The 24,335-nt window shown below is 41.1% G+C and overlaps 1 protein-coding gene and 1 long non-coding RNA gene across 2 annotated transcripts; one reads left to right on the plus strand and one right to left on the minus strand.

Annotated features, from left to right (window-relative positions):
* Positions 1-745: 745 nt before the first annotated feature.
* Positions 746-13,841, plus strand: DNTTIP2 (deoxynucleotidyltransferase terminal interacting protein 2). The gene is made up of 7 exons (XM_029229523.1): positions 746-1,063; positions 1,963-3,602; positions 5,182-5,320; positions 8,152-8,247; positions 9,306-9,470; positions 11,416-11,525; positions 13,552-13,841. The coding sequence occupies exons 1-7, from the start codon at positions 992-994 to the stop codon at positions 13,643-13,645; spliced, it is 2,316 nt and encodes a 771-aa protein (XP_029085356.1). The 5' UTR covers positions 746-991; the 3' UTR covers positions 13,646-13,841.
* Positions 9,650-20,311, minus strand: LOC114899101. The gene is made up of 3 exons (XR_003794508.1): positions 19,416-20,311; positions 18,024-18,200; positions 9,650-10,041 (listed from the first exon to the last, which is right to left on the minus strand). It is a non-coding gene; the product is annotated as an uncharacterized LOC114899101 (long non-coding RNA).
* Positions 20,312-24,335: the final 4,024 nt, after the last annotated feature.

A 24,335-nucleotide genomic window follows, 5' to 3' on the forward strand; every position in this document is an offset into this window, starting at 1 on the left:
TCCTTCGGCCATACCCATGGCTGCACTAAGACCTCTGCTGAACAAATGAGAGGATGGACGTAGTAGAGCAGATGATGCCATTTTCTTTTTTTTTTTTTGAATTTTATTTTTTTATACAGCAGGTTCTTATTAGTCATCCATTTTATACACATCAGTGTGTACATGTCAATCCCAATCACCCAATTCATCACACCACCACCACCACCACCACCACCACCACCCCGCTGCTTTCCCCCGGTGGTGTCCATACGTTTGTTCTCTACATCTGTCAATTTCTGCCCTGCAAACCGGTTCATCTGTACCATTTTTTTAGGTTCCACATATATGCATTAATGTACGATATTTGTTTTTCTCTTTCTGACTTACTTCACTCTGCATGACAGTCTCTAGATCCATCCACATCTCAACAAATGACCCAATTTCGTTCCTTTCTATGGCTGAGTAATATTCCATTGTATATAGTTCCACATCTTCCTTATCCATTCGTCTGTCCATGGGCATTTAGATTGCTTCTATGACCTGGCTATTGTAAATAGTGCTGCAATGAACACTGAGGTGCATGTGTCTTTTTGAATTATGGTTTTCTCTGGGTATGTGCTCAGTAGTGGGATTGCTGGGTCATATGGTAATTCTATTTTTAGTTTTTTAAGGAACCTCCATACTGTTCTCCATAGTGGCTGTATCAATTTACATTCCCACAGATGATGCTATTTTCCAATTCGTTCGTGTGTAACGGGGACGAGGGCCCTAGGCCACGCCGGGAAGGTCTCTCCCTACACAAGGCTGCTGGGTCTTCTACCGCACTGCCGTGAACGCTAATACCCGTCTCCTTCCGGCTCCCGGGGTGAGACAGCCTTGGCCTAGGTCGGAGGGGCGGAGGCGGTACGAGTTCTCGAGTTCCGGGATTCTCGCGGGAAAACGCGAGTGTGGCGCTTCTCTGACGCACTTCCGGAGCGCGGTGGGGTCGCCGCGGCGGCTGCAAGCCTGGAGGATGGTGGTTACTAGGTCCGCGCGGCCTCAGGCCGGGATCCAAACCACGTCAGTTGAAAGCTCCCAGCAGAAGGTAGGAGATCTCAAGGCTCCCTCATTTCTTCTCGCTGGTTCGCAGAACGGTGCTCAGGGAGGTGGGTGGCGCTGGGGTCCCGCGGAGCCTGGGGAGGAGCGGCAGAAAAGCCGGAACTGGCAGCGCGCAGCTGTGTACCAGGCTCCGCGCTAAGCCTGTAGCTTCCTCCTCAGACCTCACTAGGGTCTTTTAACGTAATGCTTGGCAGGGAATAGAGAGATTAAGTAACTTATTTTGCGGTAGTTCAGCTCCGTAATGCCGATGTACAGCTCAGGCCTTTTAATCTTACTGCTAACACCGTGCTAAGGAGGATTAATTTCGGCCACCAAGCGTGAGCCTCATTAGCTGGATTGGATGGAGGAGGCACCATTTTCACGTGGGAAGACTGGCTGTGCCTCGACAGCACCTCCTTCTGGCGTGGGGAGGGCTGTGGTGACGCCAGCTAGTAATTCAGTGGCGTTAGTCGTCCGCTGCCTCTGATACTGCGATGAAGGGAAGGGAGCATTAATTCGCTTAGGTATGAAAACGTAAGCACCGCGACCGATTCCATCTTTCGTCTTTTCCTATATGTTATGTCGGAATGTAGGTCCACCTAGCATATGTGACTTTGAGTGGAGAAAATTTTCTTTTTCAATTATTTGTTTTGTTCCCTAAAGTCAGATCCAGGACTTAGGTGACGCGAGTGAGGCAGGGCCTGCAAATGCAGTCAGATCCAGTATTTAAGTATTGATTTTTTTTTAAATTGTGGGTGGTGATGGTTGTTGTTATTGTTTTGCATTAATCTTGTTTACTGAGGTTTTTAGTGCCCTCTTAAAATTTGCTTCTGAGGGGAGTGCCTCATTCACTTTGCTCTTGTCCCATCCCTACCTAAATCACAGTGTATTTTCACTGGCTTGTAGAATTCTGCTGCCTTAAGAATTCACGCACATCCAAAAGGCTGGAAGGAATCTCCATCTGATGACCCAAGTATTGCTGAGTCACAGACCAGTAGGGAACAAAGTCCAGCTCCTAAAACCAGGAAGAGGAAGAGCGGAACTACAGGTTCATTACCAGGAATGAACAAACCTTCTACTGATGGAGAGATCTCTGAAGCAGAGTCAAACTGTTCTTCTGTGTCTGAGGCCCAGGATCCCATTTTAAGAGTAACTAGGAGAAGGCAGATCTTAGTTGCAGACACCCCAGTTTCCAGTGTAAGGAAAAAGCTGAAAATAACTCGAGTAAGTGAGTCTCATACTGAAGAAGAAGTCTCTGAAGCAGAATCACATATTTCAGGTATTTCTAGAATTGTGCATCCCACAGAAATAACAACAAGAACCAGGAGAAGTAAGGCTAAATCCCGAACCGATCCAAACCAAGAATCCCATGTGGAAGCTAATTCTGATGCTGAGTCATCATGCTCAGACATTTCTTCATTTTCTGGAATTGCAACTAGGAGAACAACAAGGAGTATGCAAAGGAAATTACAGGCACAAACTGAGGAGAATGATACTAAGATTGTACCAGGAAGTGAAAAGCAAATCATAAATACACCTGTGAATTTAGAGGATTCAGATACCAGACGAACTTCTCGTTTACTAGCAGGATTGCTTTCTCAGATAAATAAGCCAAATATCTCTAATAATGAAACTTATGATGACCCTGATAATGACTCCTTTGGAAATTCAGGAAAAAAAGTAATAGTGCAAAAACACCAAAGTTTTAATATAAGAGAGGAAAAACAAGACAGTGTTTCACCTCTCAAAGAAATAACAAAGCAGAATTGTAAGAGCTTAGAGGAAGAAGCCAAAGGAATAATAGATGCGGGAAAAGAAATTAATGAGAAAAATTCTCAGTTGAAAAGTCTTTCTGAACTTCAGGACACTAGCCTTCAGCAGTTAGTTTCGCAAAGGCATTCAACCCCTGAAAGTAACAAAACCACCTCAGCATCCTCAAACCTGAACTGTGAGGCTGTAATGAAATCGTTAGCTCAAACATTTGCAGTTGTGGAAGTGGACAGATGGAATGAAGAGAGAAACAGCAGCATAAAAACAAGTGACTGGATAGAACTTGGTGATGGTGGTGATAGTGATGAAGAAGAAGAGTGCACAGTTATATGTGTTGGCGAAGACATGAGCAAAGAAAGGGATGTAGATTTTGAGTGTGATACCAAACTGTGTGAAGTTGGGCCCAGCACATCTCAGGATAAAGATGATTCTGTTTTATTAGTTCTCAGCAGTGATGAAAGCCAGCAGTCTGAAAACAGTGAGAATGAAGAGGACACTGTGTGTTTCATTGAAAATAGTGGTCAAAAAGAGTCATTAAATGGAGACTCAGAAAATACATCACCTGACAATGCATTGTTTGTAATTGACACAACTCCTCGATTGAGTGCTGATAAAAATTTTTGCTTGGATGAAGAAGACAAGGCAAGTGAGGTTGCTACTGAGGAAGAAGAGGAGGAGGAGGAAGAAAGTGAAGAAGAACCATCAGACAGTGACAGAAGTAAAGATAATGAGTTTAGTGATGAAGACAACTTACTAAATAGCACAAAATCTAAACTGTAAGTTTTATCTTTATTTTTTAAAGTAAGTTTTTGATACATGTTTGAAGTGGCTAATTTACCATAAAAATATTAGTCATAGAAATTGAAAAAATTATTACTTTGGGTTCTTTATGGAAGAGCTTTTTTATCCAGCATTTCCCTTGTTTATGTGGGTATCTTTGTTAGTCATATTTTTCCCACCAATGAGAGCTAAAAGTACTCCGTTTCGTGGTACATTAAAAATCATCTGGGGCTTCCCTGGTGGCGCAGTGGTTGAGAGTCCGCCTGCCGATGTGGGGGACGCAGGTTCGTGCCCCGCTCCGGGAAGATCCCACATGCTGCGGAGCGGCTGGGCCCGTGAGCCATGGCCGCTGAGCCTGCGCGTCTGGAGCCTGTGCTCCGCAACGGGAGAGGCCACAACAGTGAGAGGCCCCCATACCACAAAAAAAAAAAAAAAAAAAAAAATCATCTGTTAAGGTTTTCTTGCACGATTATTAAGAGCAACATATAAAAGGGAAGGGAGGTAACTTGGCTTTTTCTACATGTTGATTGTAGAGAAATTGAAAAATAGAGGAAAACCTGAGAAAAACAATAACCTATAATCCCATCTACCACCCATTGAAAAACACTCTTTGGGGGCTATTTCTTTAGTTTCTTTTTTGTTTGTTTTTCAAATTTGTTTTTCCTAGGCACAGGCCCTTGGTGGCAGTGTATCCACTGGAAATACAGGTATCCTTGGTAAGGAACTATCCATTAACATGCCTAGTCTTCACTGTAAACCAGTGAAATCGCTGAGGCTAGTCTCAGGTGTACTTATTTTTTAAAAGCCACACCTCCTCCCCAGGATAATTGTAATGTACACTCAGGGTTGAGAATCACTGCCAAGGCACTACAATTGAATGATTTCACTTTCCAGTAGAGGTTGATTATCAAAACTTTCAACGGCTCAGTTTATATGAATAATTAGGAAAGAAACTGACTGTAAGTCCAAGTGTACTTGTTTATAAAAAGGACTCTTCAGTAATATAAAGTAGAAATTTTTATTACAGAAATATAGCAGGAGCCCAAGCCAACTGCAGAAGATTGATTTGGTGGATCCAGGGTTTGACAGTTATATTTTTTTTAAAGCTCCAGTGGAAAGTACGAATGCTCATTGTTTAAAACTCACTGATTTAGAGGCACTACTAAATGCCCTTAAATTACCCAGAAAAACATTCCAAATTTGGATAACTTAGAAGTTCGGAGTAGAAGACCCTGTCTTTCTCACTGGCTTTGGAGATGGAAGTATGTGGACGTATATTAGCTCACTACGTATATGTGAAGTTGAGCAAATTGCCAGATGTATTTCCTCCTCTTTTCTGTAATTCTTTCTTTATAAAATCCCTTTATGAAGTCTATTGTCATGTAATATGGCCTTAATCCTCTTCTAAGAGAAACTAGGGAATAAATTTTGATGTGCTTCCAAAAGGCTTAATTCATTATTCATCCCATAATTTTCTTCTAAATAAAAATACGGTCTCAATTGTTTCCATTTTGAATTACTAAATGATCTAAAGATCATTTCTTAATCACTTAAAAGTGATCATTTCTCTTTCAGTCTGAAGTTGACTAGCAGCAGCATAGATCCTGGTCTGAGTATTAAGCAGCTGGGTGGTTTGTATATTAATGTCAATGCAGACAAGCTACAGTTGAACAAGAGAACCCTAACACAGATCAAGGAGAAAAAGAAAAATGAGGTAAGTTGCACAAAGCATCCCATTGGTTTTCATAGAACTAACCAGTCACTTCTAGAAATGATTAGTCCTTGGTAAGAGACTAATTTTCCTACAGTGCAACCACATTAGCCTACTGTGCTTCTTTTTTCCCTCTTTCCAGGACAATCATTTCTTCTTTTTTATTATAAAGTCCCAGCTATAGAAGATGAGGCTTGAAAACTAGAGTGATATAGGATCAGTGTTACTCTTCTTGCAGTCACCAGTTATGATCCCAAGGGTTGTGTTTTTTCTTTTCTTGCTATACTTTTAGTTCTTAACTGCTTTGGACTGTGTTGAAAATCTGAAAGCTGCGAGTGCCCACTAACCCCACCAGGAAAGAAAAGCACATGTGCGCATAGACATAAAATTGTACATGTATTTTCAGAAAGAAATTACAGGTTAGGTAACCTCATCCAAACCCTCAGTTTCAGCTGTCACCTTGAATGACTTCCAAACCTTTAGTATCAGTATTTTCTAGCCTTGCAGCCTACCCAGGTCTTTGAATCCAGGTGCCTGTTGTTTGTTCATTCAGATGTGCTCAGGCACTTGACTTCACTAATTGCCCTTCTCTTCCCTACCTAAACCAGTTCCTCCTTTTGCAAGGGGAAATCTGTTTCCCTTTTGCACTCAACAACTAAGCCTAGGGGACGGTGCTTGTTACATACTTTCTACTCTGCCCCCTCCTTTCCACCTCACTGACTAGTGACATCTGTTGTGTTTTTCATCTAGACTATTGTAGTGGCCTCCTTACTCTTCTTCAAGCCATCCTCCATGGTCTTGCTAGATTTCTTTTTCTAAAAATACAAATCTGACCATGATATTCTGTTTAAGTCCTGTAGTAGTTCCTCAGAGCATTCAAGGTGCCTCTGTTCCTCTAGCTCTGACTGTCCACCTGCTGTGTTCTTACCATTGAAAATTACTATAGTTCCCTGAACACACCCTGGTCCTTCCCAGGCCAATGCAGAGGTTATAAATCACAACCTTTAGGAAGCATTCTTTGACCCTAGTCCTTCCCCCTACCTCCTCTCTGCTTCTGCAACACCCAGTATAGATCTAAGTGATTATTGATCATGTGGTATTCATTGTTTTTTTTTTACTGTCTTTTATTTCTGGACTGGATAATTCTTTGTTGTGGGAAAATGTCCTGTGCCTTGTAGGATATTTTTTAGCAGCATCCCTGGCCGCTACCCCATAGGTGCCAGTAGCATCCATCTCTACCAGTGCGCCGTCCCCCCACCTCAAAATGTCTTCAGATATTGCCAGTTGCTCTCAGTTGAGAACCAGTCTAAACCCTACTATAGTACTTGACACACAACCAGCTCTTAATAATCTATTAAATAAATGTCATGCTCTCTTCTCTGATAGGAAAGTCTAGACTGCTACTGTGCTACCCAGCAACTTCTAGTCCTGAACCTGAATTGAGGATTTCTGAATTGATAATTGACTTCTAAATTGATAATTTCAAATGTTATTGACCAAATTAATATTTGCTGTATTCCTGTGAACTGTTTTGAGGGTTAAGGAGCAGCTGTCTTTAGTTCTTATACTGGGGAAATGACTAATAACGCTCAGGTTCCTTTTAGTCACATACACAGTATTAAGACAGTATTTAATCACCCTAGGCAAGTAACAAGAAATGCAGAATCTTTCTTTAGGAAAAGATTAACAGATCTGACTACTTAAAATTTTAAAACTTAGGCAAATAAAAACACCTTAAAGACATGTAAAAGACCACAGGTTAATACCAAGATACAAAATACATTTCTACAAATTAATAAGAACACAACCCTGTATAAAAATGAAAAATAACCCCCCCCAAAATACAGGCATACCACAGAAGAAGACTTATATTACAATACATAGCTAATAAATACACAAAAAGTTGATCAGCAGCAAATGGAAACATTCATGAAGTACCACTGACAAAACACAAAAGGATAATCTCCTGTGTTGGCTATGTAAAGAAAATGGTACTGCTTAACTCTTGGTAGGAGTTTATACTACTTGGATGCAAGGCAATTTAGTAGTCCCTATCAAAATTTAAATGACACATTTTGGAATCTGTTTTACAGAAATAATCACAAGTGTGCAGAGATGGTGTTTACAATGTTTCATGGAAAATGTAATGGAGACTTACTAAACTAAATATCAAGAAGAAAAATTATGCATAACAGCTGTTAAAAAGAATGAAGTTGATCTTTGTATGAATTGACATTGAAAGAGCATCTTTGATATATTGTTGGGTTGCCAAAAGCAGATTTGCTCGATGGCATAATTTCATTGGTATACCATAAAAAGCATATGTTGTTTAATCAAAATCTATACTGCTGTTTCTTATCAGTAGTCTAGCTGGTCTCCTCAGATCACAGAAAGCTGTTTTACCAGCATCGAAGAACTTATTAAAGCCTAGTCAGGTTTTTTTCCAGGGAGTTCAAGAACTCTACGGCATTGTTCCTATTGTCTTTCGTTTCCAGTTGGTTGGTGCAGGTGGCTGGTTGCAAACCAATGAAATGCAAGTGGACACATTAACGTATATCTGGTGTGTGCAGATTCAGATTAGAAAAAGAAATTTGAGATGAATATTGATTTTATAGATTGCCTAAACCCTTCAGTTTGTCTTCTAAAGCATTTTTATTTTGATATAATTTACAAATTTAAGGACAGGAGCAACTTTGCAGTAGTATGTTTGTCCATATAGAAGGTTAATATATCTGGAGTAGTCTTCAGTATGGGAGATGTTTCCTTTATAAGGCAATAATGTTGAAACAATAATTACATTCTGACATTTTAAAAACAGTTTAATATTTTTGCAGCTTTTGCAGAAAGCCGTCATTACTCCTGATTTTGAAAAAAACTACTGTGTCCCACCATATAGTGAATCAAAGCATAAACTTCAGAAAAAACGCAGAGTGAGTACAGTGACTCATTATTTCGAATGTTTAATGTGTTTGACTGTATATGTTCAGTTTATCTAACATGGCTGTACAATTAAAATATATGCGTCTCCAAAGAAAATTGTTACAGATATCTAAGAGCCCGTAAAATATGGTTCCATAAACAACGTTTCATATAGATTTTCACAAAGTGAAAGCTCTTTTTTACCATCCTTAAAAACAGTGGCAGCCAGCATATGAGGTCACTGTCCACACCACACCTCTTGGCTTATAGGTACTGTTCACAGAAGGCTGGGAGCTCTGTTGTGGGCTTTTGTAGGGAACTGAATGTAACCATTCAAAACACTGGCCTATTTAGTCTGCCAACTGAAAGCATAGAAGGTATTTTGTTTAGTAAAATACAGGGGACTACTTCCATTTCACCTAATAAGGATAAAGAAATTATTGAGAGAGCTTAAGAGGAAATTTGAGGATGGTGCTCCAGTAATGTCACTAATATGACCAGAGCACCCTGGCACGTGGTAAACACTCCAATATTTGTTGTGTGAATGAACAAAAAATGAAATTAAGCAAATAACTTGCTAGGAGTTTTCAAAAAATAGAAAGTTTTTGAATTTTAGAAATAATAGAAATTTCTGGACTTGCTGGAGTGAGTAACTTTCTGAGACAACTTGGTGACTCAGTAAAAGTGTTAATGTTTACATAAAAGCTCCAGAAGTAAAAATGTTTTTTATACATTACATCTTGTGTAGGGTATTCTAGACAATAAAAATTGAAGCTGTGGGTTACTCTCCCAACAAGTCAGCAGTTCTTACTAAGATACAAAGTAAATTTTAAGGAGCCCTCATTTAAGGAACTGACAGTGCTGTGCCTAATTTATCAGAGAAATCACTTTTTGTGATCTAATCATTTTATGAAAGGTGAATCTGGAGACTAATATATACATTCCTGTAAAGTAACCTTATTTGTTTTTCATGAAATTTTCTTTATAATTTTAGGGGGAGTGAGGTATAGTTTATACACTGCTTATTAAAATTAGAATTTTCTAATTGTTTCTGAAATTTGAATTTCAGCAAGAGCGACAAAAAACAGCAGGTGATGGCTGGTTTGGTATGAAAGCTCCAGAACTGACAGATGAACTGAAAAATGATCTCAAAGCACTGAAGATGAGAGCTAGCATGGACCCAAAAAGGTTTTACAAGAAAAATGATAGAGATGGCTTCCCCAAGTACTTCCAGGTATGAAGCAAACAAAATAATGGTAGTGATGTTCTGAGGATTTTAGTTTGGAAAGCACTATAGTGATTTGTTTACTCTTAAATGAATATTTACAGAGCACATCTGCTTGGGCCATATAATAATGGCCAGAACCCAATTCAGACAGCCACCAGCTTGTAATGGCTTTCCATATAGAAAGATGCTGTTCCAGATGGTAACTAGGTTTCCAAACGGTAACTAGCTTTTCATAATTTCTTCTCTAAAAATTATGAAACTTACAAGATGGGTGTACCATATATGAGTATTATTAGCCTAAGAGCAAGACTCCTTGCAGGATGGGGCAGGAAAGAGGGACTCATGTACACCAAACTCTTCTTTTTTCAAGGTTCTTTATTCTGAGAACAAGTTAAAAGTTGGTTTCCAAAGTGTTTTCAGATGAAAGTCCAATTGATTCACCCTCTGGTAGCTCTCAAGTTCATTTCGTTCTTCTTGGCTACCTTTCTTGTCACTCATGGATTACTGTAATAGTCCTTTGCCTCCAGGTCTGCTCTCCCTTTTGGTCCATCCTCTACATTGTAGGCAGTCATCTTTCCTTTAAAAAATAGCAATCTGTTTTATGACACACCTCTGCTCAATGATAATCAAGATATTCAATGGTACCTTCAGTGATTCTTATAACCTATAGGATAGAGTTTATATCTATACCCTTTAATGTAGCCCTTCACCATGTGCACCCAAACCAGCTCACTACCCCTTTTTTGGTCACATAGTTTCCTCTTAAGCTCCAACACACTCAGCTACTCAGTCTTCTCAGGATATGCACAGACTGGTCTAGTCATTCTGACTTTACAAGTGTTTGGCTCTGCCATGTTTGCTTGGTGAAATTCTACCCATACAAATCCAAGCTAAAATGTCATCCTTTGTAAAGCCTTCTTTACCTCCATTCGGTAGAATTCGCCATTTAGTTTTCAGAGCATCTAGAGTGTTTTGTTCAGCATAATATTAGTTATGCTTTAATTTTTTAGTTGCGTACCTTTGGATCTTCCTTGAGACTCTGGGGGCTTCCCTGGTGGTGCAGTGGTTAGGAATCCGCCTGCCAGTGCAGGGGACATGGGTTTAAGCCCTGGGCTGGGAAAATCCCACATGCCACGGAGCAACTCAGCCTGTGCGCCACAACTACTGAGCCTGTGCTATAGAGCCCGCGAGCCACAACTACTGAAGCCCGCGCACCTAGAGCCTGTGCTCTGCAACAAGAGAAGCCACTGCAGTGAGAAGCCTGTGCGCTGCAACGAAGAGTAGTCCCCGCTCGCCACAACTAGAGAAAGCCCACAAGCAGCAACAAAGACCCAATGCAGCCAAAAAAAATTAATTAATTTAAAAAATTATTTTAAAATTAAATAAATAAAATTTTTTAAAAAGACTCTGGCCCTCTCACTGGCAGGGACCAGATATTCTTTGTCTTTGTTTCCCTAACACCTAGCACAGTGCCTGGCACATAGTAGACATTGTAAATTTTACTTGGTTGAACATACGAACAGATGCAGAGTGGTCAGTAAGAAGGTTCTAAGTTGGCAGCAATTATGATAACCTAGGAGATCAAATAGGTATATAGTAGAATGTATGTGTCAATTTCGTTAAATTGGAAAACTAAAACAAAAGACTATCTGTCCCACTTTTCCTCCTCTATTTAGACTATTCATCAAGAATTTACTGGCTAGCACTTATATAAAAGGAATTTTGGTTTTACTGTAAACTCTAATGAAGAAATGTCATTAGTAGGACCCAGTGCAGATTGAATAAGTGACTTTTTTCTTTAAGAAACGGCAAAACTGATTTTAATATTGGTAAATTGTAAGCTGTGTTTTCCATTACTTTCTATAAATATACTTTGTTAGAGCTACCCTGAGATATGAAATATACTTGGCCTTCAGGTATTGCATGACTTATTTCAATCAATCATTCATAGATTGGAACCATTGTTGACAATCCAGCTGACTTCTACCATTCACGAGTTCCCAGGAAACAAAGGAAGAGAACTATTGTGGAGGAACTGCTGGCCGATTCTGAGTTCAGAAGGTAAAGGAATTTATGTTTCACTTTATAATATGTGTGCTTTGCCTTAGAATATGCATAAACTTTAAATTCAAGACAATTTTTAAATGCTTTAGCACAGAGTTTCTCAACAGCAGCACTATTATATTTTTTGGATGGAATAATTATTAGGGGGGACTGTCCTGTACATTGTAGGATCTTTAACAGCCTCCCTGGTGTCTATCCACTAGATGCCAGTAGTGCGCTCCCCTCCCCCCCAATTCATGACACTCAAAAATGTCTTCAAGCAGTTTCAAGTGGCCCTTGTGGGGCATAAGCATTCCCAATTTAGAACCACTGCTTTAGAGGGAAGCGTGAAAGTATTTGGCTGACTAGAGGAGAATGAGCCCACAAAGGAGACTGGGAAAGAATAGCCAGGGAGGCATTAAGAAAACCAGGAGAGCACAGTGTCATAGAAGTCAAGGAAAGGGACTTCCCTGGTGGCGCAGTGCTTAAGAATCCGCCTGCCAGTGCAGGGGACACGGGTTCGATCCCTGGTCTGGGAAGATCCCACATGCCACGGAGCAACTAAGCCTGTGCACCACAACTACTACGCATGGCACAACTACTGAAGCCCGCACACCACAACGAAGAGCAGCCCCCGCTCACCACAACTAGAGAAAGCCTGCGCGCAGCAACGAAGACCCAACGCAGCCAAATAAATAAATAAATTGGTGGGGGGGAAGTCAAGTCAAGTTACGGGCAGGTATAAGCTGGAGGGAGTGGCTAACAGTAATAAGTGCTGCTGAGAGCTCAGTTGAGGTAAGAACTAAAAACTTTGGATTTAGTACATGGAGGTCACAGTAACCTTGGCAGAAGGAGTTTTCAGGGGAGTGATGGGGAGGAAAGCAGACTGTAAGGTACTTGAGAGTGAGCTGAAGAAATAAGGGAGAAATCTTTGAAGAAGTTTGGTTGTGAGCAAGATGAGAGAGTCACAGCTAGTGGATGGAGTTGGATTTTTTTTTTTCCTGAGATGGGGGCAATTTGAGTATGTTTAAATGTCCTTGAAGTAGGTATGTGTATAGTATAGATTTAAAAGCATACCTCATATAGGAACCTCTGCCGGACTTCTAGATTCGTTTAGTAGCAAAAGTGAAAATGTTTTTCAAGGTTTTTTAAACTGGTGTATTATATAGACATGGAAAACAAGTTTAACTTGAGTGTTACGTAAACTATTTTATGAGTCTGGTTTATGGTGAAATTTTTAGAAATAAGCAATGCTCTTTTCTCACTTCTCTCTCTTTGGAAATCTCATCCCCACAGAGTTGTATTAATCTATATACTGTTCACTTTCAAATGTGTATGTCTAGCCTAGATCTCTCCTGAGTCCAGAGCCCATAACCAGCTACTGCCTCAGGAATATCTAATGGGTATCTCACAGGCCCCTCTAAGAGCTAACTTGGGGTCTACTGACCTCATCCTCCCTGTACATTCTGGTCCTCTCCCAGTGTTCTGTATCTCATGACCAAACGGCATCACCCTCTGTCCATTAGGGCCAAGTCCTAATACCTCTTCTCCCTTCAGTCCCATGTTCAGACTGTCAGAGTCCCTCCCATTTTCCTATCTCTCAAGCGTGTCTGTTTCCTTCCCCACAGAGGTGTGTGGTACAAGGTGATTGAGTCTTTCCTTACTTAAAATTGACCTATATTTTGTAATCTTCATGATGGCAGTCTTAGAAATTACAGCATGGGTCTCCAGTGGCTGAAAGTTTTCAAAAGTCTTCCTGTACCGTTGCCGTTTTTTTCTTACTAGACTGCAAGCTCTGAGGGTAGGGACTACTATGGCTGGCTGGTGCACTGCTCTGTCCGCAACACCTAGTATGGCTTCTTACACATGGTGGAACTTAGTGCAGATGTGATGAACAGATAGTGAAAATACAAAAAAAAAAAAAAACATGAAATTTAGAAGTGCCTCCCCGCCGCCGCCCCCCTCTCCCACCAAAAGGTTACATTAACTTCTAATGTTTGGTGTGTCATACTTTAGAACTTAAAGGTTTGGTTTTTCTTTTTAGATATAACCGAAGGAAGTACTCAGAGATTATGGCTGAAAAGGCAGCAAATGCAGCAGGAAAGAAGTTTCGAAAGAAGAAGAAGTTTCGCAATTAAGATTCACCAAGCAAATGACAAAATTTTACATCTCCCCTTTATTTATTACTAAAGATATTTTGAAAACTGACACAACCATCACACAAATTAACATAGCCTGGCCCTATTTATATATAGGGATTTCTCTTTGGAAAAAGTTGATTTTAGAGAGGATTAATCACATGCCCCTTGGGATAAAAATAGGGGTGTCTACAAAGGATCCACTCATGCTTAGACCCTTTGAGGAGGAAAAAAAGGAAAATAACCTCAGTCATTTAACATTTTTGTAAAGTTTTCAACATTTGGTTATTTAAAGAAAATTTAAAACATTTAAAAAATATAAAGTTTGCTAACATTCAAAAATTTTAAAGTAATATGATCAAACATACGTGAGCAATATTGTAATGATTATGTAGAGAGGTGTGTGTAGGGGGGAGATGGTGCCCTTTTGTCAGTTGCACATTCAAGTCCAGAAAATTGGTGAAGCTGGGATACAGAGATCTTGTTGCCAGTGTGACAGTCACAGTTGAAACCAAAGAAATGTTAAAAGTGTTCTTGGGGCTTCCATGGTGGCGCAGTGGTTGAGAGTCTGCCTGCCGATGCAGGGGACATGGGTTCGTGCCCTGATCTGCGAAGATCCCACATGCTGCGGAGCGGCTGGGCCCGTGAGCCATGGCCGCTGAGCCTGCGCGGCTGGAGCCTGTGCTCCGCAACGGGAGAGGCCACAACAGTGAGAGGCCCGCGTACCGCCAAAAAAAAAAAAGTGTTCTTGGAGCATGTGTATGTTAGTATATGACCAAAGAACTAAATGAAGCTATAAAAAGGACTTAAAAAATAGACTACTTGGAAAGTCTGGGTTAAAGGTAGAAGCAGGAGAGCTATTTTCCTTCTTTAGCAACTGCAACAGGAGGAAAGATAGATTTTCTCCAGATTCAATATTGCGTTCCAGTGAAATACTATTAATATAATTTTAATTTGGCCAGGAGGTAAAGTGGCCCAGCCTATCTTATCTCCAGTGGCAGAAATATGCATCCTGGCTAAAGCAACTCACGACACCCAAGAAGTGTTGGCCATTTCTGTTCATGCTTCCTGGTGGGTTATTGCTTCCTTCATGTCGTTATTCACGGGACGTCTGTTTTGTAGCATACTGCTTTCTTGGGATTTCAGTAAATAAGAAATCTCCTATTTTGTGTTTACTGCTTGGGATCATAAGCAGCCTAATAGTAAAACAACGACATTCATAGGTGGAGTTAGTGAAACATCTCTATCTGTTTTATAGAAAAGCTTTTATTCCAAGAATATTAAGTTTTGCCTTCTGGGTAAAATAAGGACCTGCTATGAGAGAATTAAATATAAAAACAAATAATTTACCCTTTACACATTCTTCCAGAAGGAGACATTGTTAGTAGAACGTTTCTTCAGCTTATGCTACTATGCTATAAGAACAGTCAAAGCTGTCAATCCTTTTGTATGGTGTTTCTTGGCGCAATTGAGGACTTACGCAGTTTTTTCTCAGGCTCAAGGTGTGTGTCAACTTTATTCATGACTTTCATGCTGGTTTCTGACTAGTGAATGCTAGAATAGGTTGAATTATTTGATACTTCAAAACTGCAGTTATGACAAATATTTGGTACATTATAGTGCATTTTACAGGGAAAGCAAGATTGGAGAACTAATCCTTCCCACGCAGAGCAGCATTAGAGCTCTGGATTGGAAGGCAGTGATGAGGAACGAGAACTGAACCTAAGCGCCAAGTTCACCTCTCACTAACCCACCTTAGAGGTGCTCTCAGTACGTGTTTTGAGTACAGTTGACTCTTGAACAACACGGGGGTTAGGGGCACTGAACCCCATGCAGCTGAAAGTCAGAAACCCTTAACAGTAGGCCCTCTGTATCCACAGCTCTGCATCTGAGAACCAACTGTTCAACTGCTTGCAGATCATGTAATATCAATACTTATTAGTATGGATTTATTGGGAAAAAAATCTGTGTATAGTGGACCTGCCCAGTTCAAGCCTGTGTTGTTCAAGGGTCAAATGTATTATAGTTACATTTTAACACGCTCTTTTTTTGTCTCCATTGATTCTTTTTTTTTTTAAATCTTATATGTATTTTTGTAAGCCACATGAGTAACTTGGAACAAAGTAGAGAGTTACCAACGAATGTAAAATAACTTATTCAGTGAAATAAATGCTTCAGCTGAAAGTCATTTAAAGTGATCTCTATAACATTTACTTTAAGGAATTAAAACTGGTAAGATGCATAGTAGCTTCATCTCAAATGTGCTCTTCACAAATTTATTTTAAATCTTCAAAACTGAGTATCAAAATATGGGCTTCCCTGGTGGCGCAGTGGTTGAGAGTCCGCCTGCCGATGCAGGGGACGCGGGTTCGTGCCCCGGTCCGGGAAGATCCCACATGCCGCGGAGCGGCTGGGCCCGTGAGCCATGGCCACTGAGCCTGCGCCTCTGGAGCCTGTGCTCCGCAACGGGAGAGGCCACAACAGTGAGAGGCCCGCGTACCGCCAAAAAAAAAAAAAAGAAAAAAAAAATATGTATATATAACTAGGTAAAGGTCAGAACGAAGTCTCTTAGTGCTCCCAGCCTTCTACAAAAATCTATACTTGAATAATGTATGTATTTGTCTTGTTTTTTTAAGCAAAGCAACTGTTGAGAAAAAGTTTCAGTGACTTTGGCTTGTGTCGCTAAACTCAGTTCACTTACGGGAACTATTTTAAGGCTTAATGACTATCAGAAGTACATTGACTTCTCAACTGAAAAGCATTGTAAAGTGTACAAAGTGCTGATGTAGTGTGCTAATGAAAGGAGGGCCTTCAGAATACCTTAAGGTCTTGAAAGATTTCTGAAATGCTTTTAAGACAGCTTATTAAAAAAAAAAAAGCCTACAAAGCTAGTTTTTTTTTTATTTTCTAAAGTGAGGAAATTAGGGAAAGGAAAATGAAGATGGAAGAAGTTAGAAAACTAACAGTTGATGAAGGCAAGCTCTGAGCTTCCTGGCATCTAACACAAAAATCAGCTCTGTGTTCAGTGTTCTGCCATAATATAAAAACAAAACAGCTGCTTTAGAGAAACACCATTACACCTGTTTTTAAGACCTGAAGAAATGTCGCATGGGTCTCATAACAAGGATGTCAGACTACAGGCCATGCTTGGCTGTCCAGAGGATAAATGGCAGGGTTTTAAAAGGAAGAAAGGCTGTATAGAAACGTTTAATGAAACTTTGAGCAACTGGGATAAATTCAAGGGGTCCCACTCTCAGAAATAGCAAATTATAAGAAAATATCACATGAAGAAAATTTTCAGTACCACTTCCGGAATATGTGCAGATGCTCATTCAGTTCAATCCCTCAGGCAATGACAGCTACTGTTCAGAATAACTGCCTACAACATCTTACTGAAAGCGTTCAGTTAGGATTGAAACAAAATGATTTATGAACTCCCCAAGCATCTGACTAGAATGTAAAATTCAGGTCTCATTGTTACACAACTTAAGTGAAGAATGAATGCTTTCAATTTCTAATAGCTTCCCAGAAGCAGGGTCAGTAGCATGACCTGCCATTAAATGTCTTAAGCAGATCAGTGTTTTATCAAAGAACTGGAATGTCTCAAATTATGAAATGTGAATTTTTAGATAACAGTGGAGGAGGTTCTGAAAGGGAAATGGTTATCAATAAATACTGAACACCAACTGTGAAAAAGGCAAAAGTATTTTAGGTTCAGGTGATGGGTGGTGGATGATGTATGTTCATTCCAATTATCACTGCATAGAATTGCCCCAAGACTCAGTGATTCAGAACAACCACTGTTTTATTGTATCTCATGATTCAGTGGGCCAGGGCTTAGCTAGGTGATTTTTGCTCTACATGGTATCGAATGAGGTCGCTCAGTGGTATTCAGCGGGCTGCTGAGCAGATCTGGAAGGCCTTTGACATTCCCTGACATGCCTGACACCTTGTAATATTTTCTTTTAAAAGCATGATGACAATTGAAATTTATCTTCAGTTTAATGGTAGTATAGCTTAGAAATTGCTATAAAGCCAAAACATGACCCACACACTTTGGCACTGCATAGTGTTTAGGAAGTCCTGCTCTTCCCCACCTGCCTCCTTCCTAGTCACCCCTCCTGAGGGAAGAGGAGTTGCTAACCAGATTGAAGTGAGCCCAGGATACTCACTGAGCTGTAGTTTTACAAATGAACAAAGGTGCTGTATTAAGAGGTCAGAAACGATCTGCAGTCAGTCACTTTTGCCCTATTAGAGGGCAGGCCTCTCATCCTCTCTTCCAAACGAGGTGGGAAATTAGACATGGGGCCTTCTTGAACCAGGCTTTCTCTGTGAATGGCAGGCGATGATAGGAACATGTCATTCAATCTCGGCTTACCTGAGAAATCCTGCGGTCAGGGTTGCTCCTCTAAAGCTGTTCCATGAGTGGTATACTCTTTTCCATTGGCTCATCTTCCTTATGATTACAACCTCCTTGGCAGAATTGCAAAGCAGGAACTGGTAGGTTTCAGGCACCAAAATCCTGACCTCAAACCCCATGCAATGTATTGAAGTTCTGAGGTTTTGTTCATTAAGGGAAGAAAAATGAAATATGGATATGAAAACTATGGTTAGATTTAATCCAATTACCATATGAATTTTAGCTCTCATATGCAGTGAGGGATACTATAAATGACTTTGAGCGGTGTTCCTCAACCTTTTTAAATGGTAGGAAAGAAATATGTGCACGCAGTCATCTATATGAAAAAAAATTTATGTGAAGTTTTGTTCAGCCCCTCCCTCCTACATCTACTCCACCCCCATAACCCAGGGAAGTTCACAGGAGTAGTGTACTAAAGAGAACAAAAACAAGGTACACATTGTAGTTAATAAAAGTTTTCTATATCTTGGTATTATCAGGAAGACCTATTTTTTCCCATTTTTATATATGTGTACACACACACACCAAAATGGCTGGCTATGAGACAATGATAACAGGTCATGGCTTAATTTAATTCTGTAATGTGAAGCTCATCAAAACCTTGGCCGATTTATCTGTAACATCTGCCCTTCTAGCCAAATCTGCCACTTTACCCACCTTCAACTGTCAGCTGCCCTCACCTGCCAGGAGGGAGTGGATGTCAAATAAAGTGAGATGAAAAGATACACAACAACTGGCTCAGTGCCTCTACCTGTGCTTTGGTGACTGCTGGATGAATCACAACTTAAACGCTTTTCACATATTTTACCTGACTGTAGTCCTTTAGGGTTGACTCTTGGTTTTTCCTTTAGTGAAAATCATTATCCTGATTTAGCCGAAGGCATTTGAATCAAGATGAGCCTGCATTTCCTTCAAGCTCAATCTCATCAATTCCAGTTACCCTCAATTTCACTCCACCTCAGTCAGTCACCATCATGGACTTACTTGAAACTGGCCAAGATACTGAACTCTGACTACCCCAATCTGTTATCCTGTTAGCCTTCCCTCCAGTTCCCTCTAACCCAACCTTGAATGCACTTTGGAATTATTCGAGGTGGCTCCAAAAGTACTGATGCCTGGGCCCCACCTCCAAAGACTGTAAACTCATGATCTCAAGTATTTCAGCCCCTCTCATTCTCCCAATCCTCCACCCCCATTAGGATACATTTTCCTCCCTCATCAATCTGGATCCGTTGGTCAGACATGTCTTTGTATGTGCCACTAGTCTTGTTCTTTCTTCTTTCTTTTTCTGATACTCTCACCTGCCACTCCCAGCCAAGGAAACGCCCACTTTTCCTTCTGTGACCTCACCTGTCTAGAGAAACGATTCCTCCATGCATCCAGCTGCTATATTCAATAGCTTTTCCCTCTGTCTTCATCTCTTCTGGCGAGGAAATGTTATTTGACACTCCTGACTCTCCTTCTTGAAGCTTCAGCTTCCCTTTGCTCCTGCGGGAAGATGAACTTTCAGCTTCTCCTATCCCTTTATTCTTTTTCCCTTCACTGGTTTTCTTACTCTGCCCACTGCTCGTTGGTCCCCCATAATGCCTACCCTCTTATCTTCTTCCGCTATACTGTCTAACTTGAATGTCTTGTCCTCCCTCTCCTTCTGCATTGCTCTCACCTCTCCGCGGAAGGCTCCAAAGTCTCCATCCTTACACTTCTACACCCCTGCTCCAGATGCACAGTTCCTGTTCTATGTGATACGCCCATACATGTATCGTGACGTCATCTCAAACTCAACATATCCAGAACCAGATACATCATCTTTCTGAGATGAATAAGTGCTTAGCACCGTGCCTAGCACGTGACAGGTACTCAAAGGGAAGCTACTATTCCCTGTTCTCCATCTTCCCCATTGGGGAAGCCTTCCTAAAACAGTTTTAATGATGCCTTTCTGCTTTTTTACCTTCTATGGCCTACCTCTGCCTAACAAAACATGAGGAAACCCCTACATTCAAGATCTGACATTCAAGACTAAAATGACACCACCAGGGGTTTATATTCATCACTCCCCCGCTCATGCTCCAAACTTCATTTGTGCGGGTCATCTGCTTATTTCTCTCACTGCTCTGCTCTCGACTACAGGAAATGACATTTCCCAGGTGCCAAATGACTTTGCAGCGAGACACTGACCTAAGACAAGGGGAGGAGAAGCAAGAAGTCAGGGTATTTCTCTCCCTCTCTGCCTTGGGTTGGGTTGCAGCTCTGCCATCTCCCACCTCCCACCAGGCAACCTCCCACCACTGGATACCCCAGGATTCTGGGTTCTGGGAACACCGTCTCCTCTCATTATCCCCCTGGCACTAGGGGTGATAGAGGTTTCCTACTATTGCAATATCTGGGTTGCCTACACTTTCATCACCTGTGTGACAATTCCCCATATTAAATCTCTAAAGTGATGTGTCTTCCTGCCTAGACCCGACAGATTTCAGCCAAACCAAACTAGTTGATATTGAGTGGTCAGTCAACATATACCAAGTGCTGTGCATGCCAGCTACTGTGCTGGGTACAGTGAGTTTTCACCTTTTATCTTTGTTCATATGGGTAACTCCACCTAAAATATTTTCCTTGCCTCCAACTCACCTAACAAAATACTACTGACCTTTCAAGCCCATTCAGAAACCAGCAGTTTGAGCATCTACTCTGTGCAAGGCAATGTGCCAGGTGCTGGCGGTGCCCAGGGAAGGAATGAGACCATCCCAGGCATCACTGAGCTGACACTCTACATTTCTTCATAAGATATTTTTTCAGATTTTTCCCCACCGATATGTACATTCTTGAAATTTCCATTTGTGCTTATTTTTACTTTGTTTTTAATAAACACTATATAGCACTTACTTAAGTGCCAGGCACTGTTCTAAGGACTTTCAACTTACTTTATGTAACCATTATGTATGTATGTACATATGAAACATATTACACACATAGGTAACAATTTAGGTTTTACCTTTAGGTAAACCTAAGAGGTAGGTGCTACTATTAACTTCATCGTTTTATGAATGAAGAAACCGAGGCACAGAAAGGTTAAGTAACCTGCCTCACGTCGCAGAGCTAGTGCGTATAACTGTCACACTTTCCTTTTAGCCTTGCACTATAGCTATCTGCATGCCTATTTCAGCATCAACAGCAGAAACTGCCTTTTTCCCCTTTCTTCTACAGTTACAGAACACATGGTTTTTAGCTGGGACTGTGTCCACCTTGGGGAAAAAGAAAAAAAAGCTAAGATTCCCACCTTTCCATGGGATGTGAGTGAATGTGGTATGTGCAACTTCTGGGAAGTGCCCTTCAAAGAAGGGTGAGCTTGGAATGGGGCTCTGTCCCTTTATCTTCTCCCCACTAACTAGTATGCTGACCTGATGGCAGGGGCAGGAGCAATCATCTTGGACCATGAGGTGGAACCTGCATTTTGAAGATGGAAGAATAAGGAGCCTGGGTCTCATGATCAAGCAGCTGCCATTCCCTGGACTTTCATGTGAGAAAGAAACCTCTATCTTGGACTTCCCTGGTGGCGCAGTGGTTAGGAATCCGCCTGCCAGTGCAGGGGACACGGATTCGAGCCCTGGTCCGGGAAGATCCCACATGCCGCAGAGCAACTAAGCTCACGTGCCACAACTACTGAAGCCCGCGCACCTAGAGCCCGTGCTCTGCAATGAGAAGCCACCGCAATGAGAAGCCCGTGCACCGCAACGAAGAGTAGCCCCCGCCTGCTGCAACTAGAGAAAGCCCGCACACAGCAACAAAGAACCAATGCAGCCAAAAATAAATAAATTTATTAAAAAAAAAAAAAGAAACCTCTATCTTGCCAAATCCACTGTTACTTTGGTTTCCTGTCACTCATAGCAAAACCAACCCTAATTAATGGAATCACCAATCCATGGCCCCCTTCCCTCACTAGGACAAACGCTGTAAGAAAATGCACTCTTACTCAACTTTGTATTTCTTTCCAATATGGTTCCTTGCACAAAGCCAGTACTCAAAAAAAAAAAAAAAAATATATATATATATATATATATAGAATAGAAGGTGGATGAAGTTGTAGAATATTTTGAAAATGCTGATGGATGTACAAAGCCCAAGAGGAAGCTGGAATGAAACCACCCCTAGCCGCTGGTCTTTAGAGTCTGTACTGGGTACAGGTGGCACTCCACCTTTGGGGCAGCTCCCACTTTGTGACTACCTTCCTGGAATCCTGGGTGTGTGAGGTAGAGCAGTGAAAGACGGCACAAAGGAAATAGGTCCTCAAACATGAACACCTATGATTTTCCCTTCTCCACCTTCATGCTTTTTCCTCTGCCCTCTTCCTACTTGCCTCAGAAGAGCAGGCACTTTTCCATCATGCCGAGGCTAATCCTTTCACCTTACCCCCATAACATCTTCACACCCTAACTTTCTCATCCATAAAATAGGGATAATTCATACTTCTTAGGATTGGAGGGATAATTAAATGGCAAGGGTTAAATAAAGTTGCTGGCATAAAGCAGGTGTTTACAAAAATGTGAGATGTCTTCCTTTTCCTCTTGACTCTGTTCTCCTGAAGAGGAAACTTGCTCCATCAGTTCTTGGAGATAATGCTTTCTTCTCCTGGTTTTCTTCCTACCTCTCTGGCTTCCCTTTTTGTTCTCTTTGAAGAACTCATTCTTTGCCTATCCTTCAACTGTCTGTGCTCTGGGTTTCTGTCTTCAACCTTCATCTCTCCTTACTCGATCTATACTCTCCTTGCACAATCTCACCTGTGTCCAGAGCTTAAAGCGCCATCTGTAGGTGAATAAATTTTAAATCTCAAGCCTAGATCAGTCTCCTCAGCTGCAGACCTTCTCTCCTTTTCCTTTCCTCTCTCCCTACATATTTACTTTCCTTTAGTTCTTTCATTCAATAAATATTTATTGAGAGCTTGCCATGTCCTCGGCATTGAATATCAACCGCCAACTGTACATCTTCTCCAGGATGTTCCACAGAGACCTCCGGCTCAACACATAGAAATATGAACTTAGTTTTCCCCAAAACCCACTTCTCTCTCCTTCTGTCTCCTTTGTGACTGTTTCAGCATCCACTCATCTGCCCTAATTAGAAACGGGAGTCTTTTCTGACTGTTCCCTTTCTCTCCTCTATATATCCCTTAATTCATCAAGTCCCATCAATTTGGACTCCTTTAATCTCTCTCCAATTTGTACACTTATCACACTCCCCAAACACCTCCCTAGTTCCAGCCCTCATAATTTTCTTACCTAGATGACCTTAACTGCCCTGAACTGGTTGTAGAGCCTCCAGTCTTGTGCTATTCCAGCCTGGAATCCACAATGTGGACAGAGGGCTGATACAGAACACACATCCAAACCCACAGCTAACATCATACTCAATGATAAAAAGCTGAAAGCATTCCCTCCAAGATCAGTAACAAGACAAGGATGCCCACTCTCGCCACTTTTATTCAACATAGTTTTGGAAGTCCTAGACAAGCAATCAGAGAAAAAAAGGAAATAAAAGGAATCCAAATTGGAAAGGAAGAAGTAAAATTGTCACTGTTTACAGATGACATGATAGTATAGAGAATCCTAAAGGTGCCACCAGAAAATGACTAGAGCTCATCAATGAATTCAGTAAAGTTGCAGGATACACAATTAATATACAGAAACCTGCTGCATTTCTATACACTAACAATGAAGTATCAGAATGAAGAATTAAGGAAACAATCCCATTTACCATCACATCAAAAAGAATAAGAGGGACTTCCCTAGTGGTCCAGTGGTAAAGAATCTGCCTTCCAATGCAGGGGACACGGGTTCAATCCGTGGTTGGGGAACTAAGATCCCACATGCTGTGGGGCAACTATGCCCACGTGCTACAACTACTGAACTCGTGCGCCTCAACTAGAGAGCCCGTGTGCCACAAACTTCAGAGCCCATGCACTCTGGAGCCCACATGCCACAACTAGAGAAGACAAAACCCGCACACCACAACTAGAGAGAAGACCATGCACTGCAATGAAGAGCCCACATGCTGCAACAAAAGATCCTGCATGCCTTGACAAAGATCCTGTGTGCCACAACTAAGACCCGACACAGCCATAAAAATAAAAAAAATTAAAAAAAAAGAATAAGATGCCTAGGTATCTGTTTTGTAAATAAGTTCATTTGTATCTTTTTTTTTTTTTTTTTTTTTTTTTGCGGTACGCGGGCCTCTCACTGTTGTGGCCTCTCCCATCGTGGAGCACAGGCTCCAGATGCGCAG

The sequence above is a fragment of the Monodon monoceros genome, unplaced genomic scaffold (assembly GCF_005190385.1).
Source record: "Monodon monoceros isolate NGI ecotype Baffin Bay Population unplaced genomic scaffold, NGI_Narwhal_1 Super_Scaffold_18, whole genome shotgun sequence".
NCBI classification, from domain to species: domain Eukaryota; kingdom Metazoa; phylum Chordata; class Mammalia; order Artiodactyla; family Monodontidae; genus Monodon; species Monodon monoceros.

Coding starts and splice junctions, on each gene's coding strand:
- DNTTIP2 (XM_029229523.1), top strand. CDS start 992: ATGGTGGTTACTAGGTCCGCGCGGCCTCAGGCCGGGATCCAAACCACG. Junction 3,603..5,181: donor AATAGCACAAAATCTAAACT/GTAAGTTTTATC, acceptor TTTCTCTTTCAG/TCTGAAGTTGACTAGCAGCA. Junction 11,526..13,551: donor GCCGATTCTGAGTTCAGAAG/GTAAAGGAATTT, acceptor TTTTCTTTTTAG/ATATAACCGAAGGAAGTACT.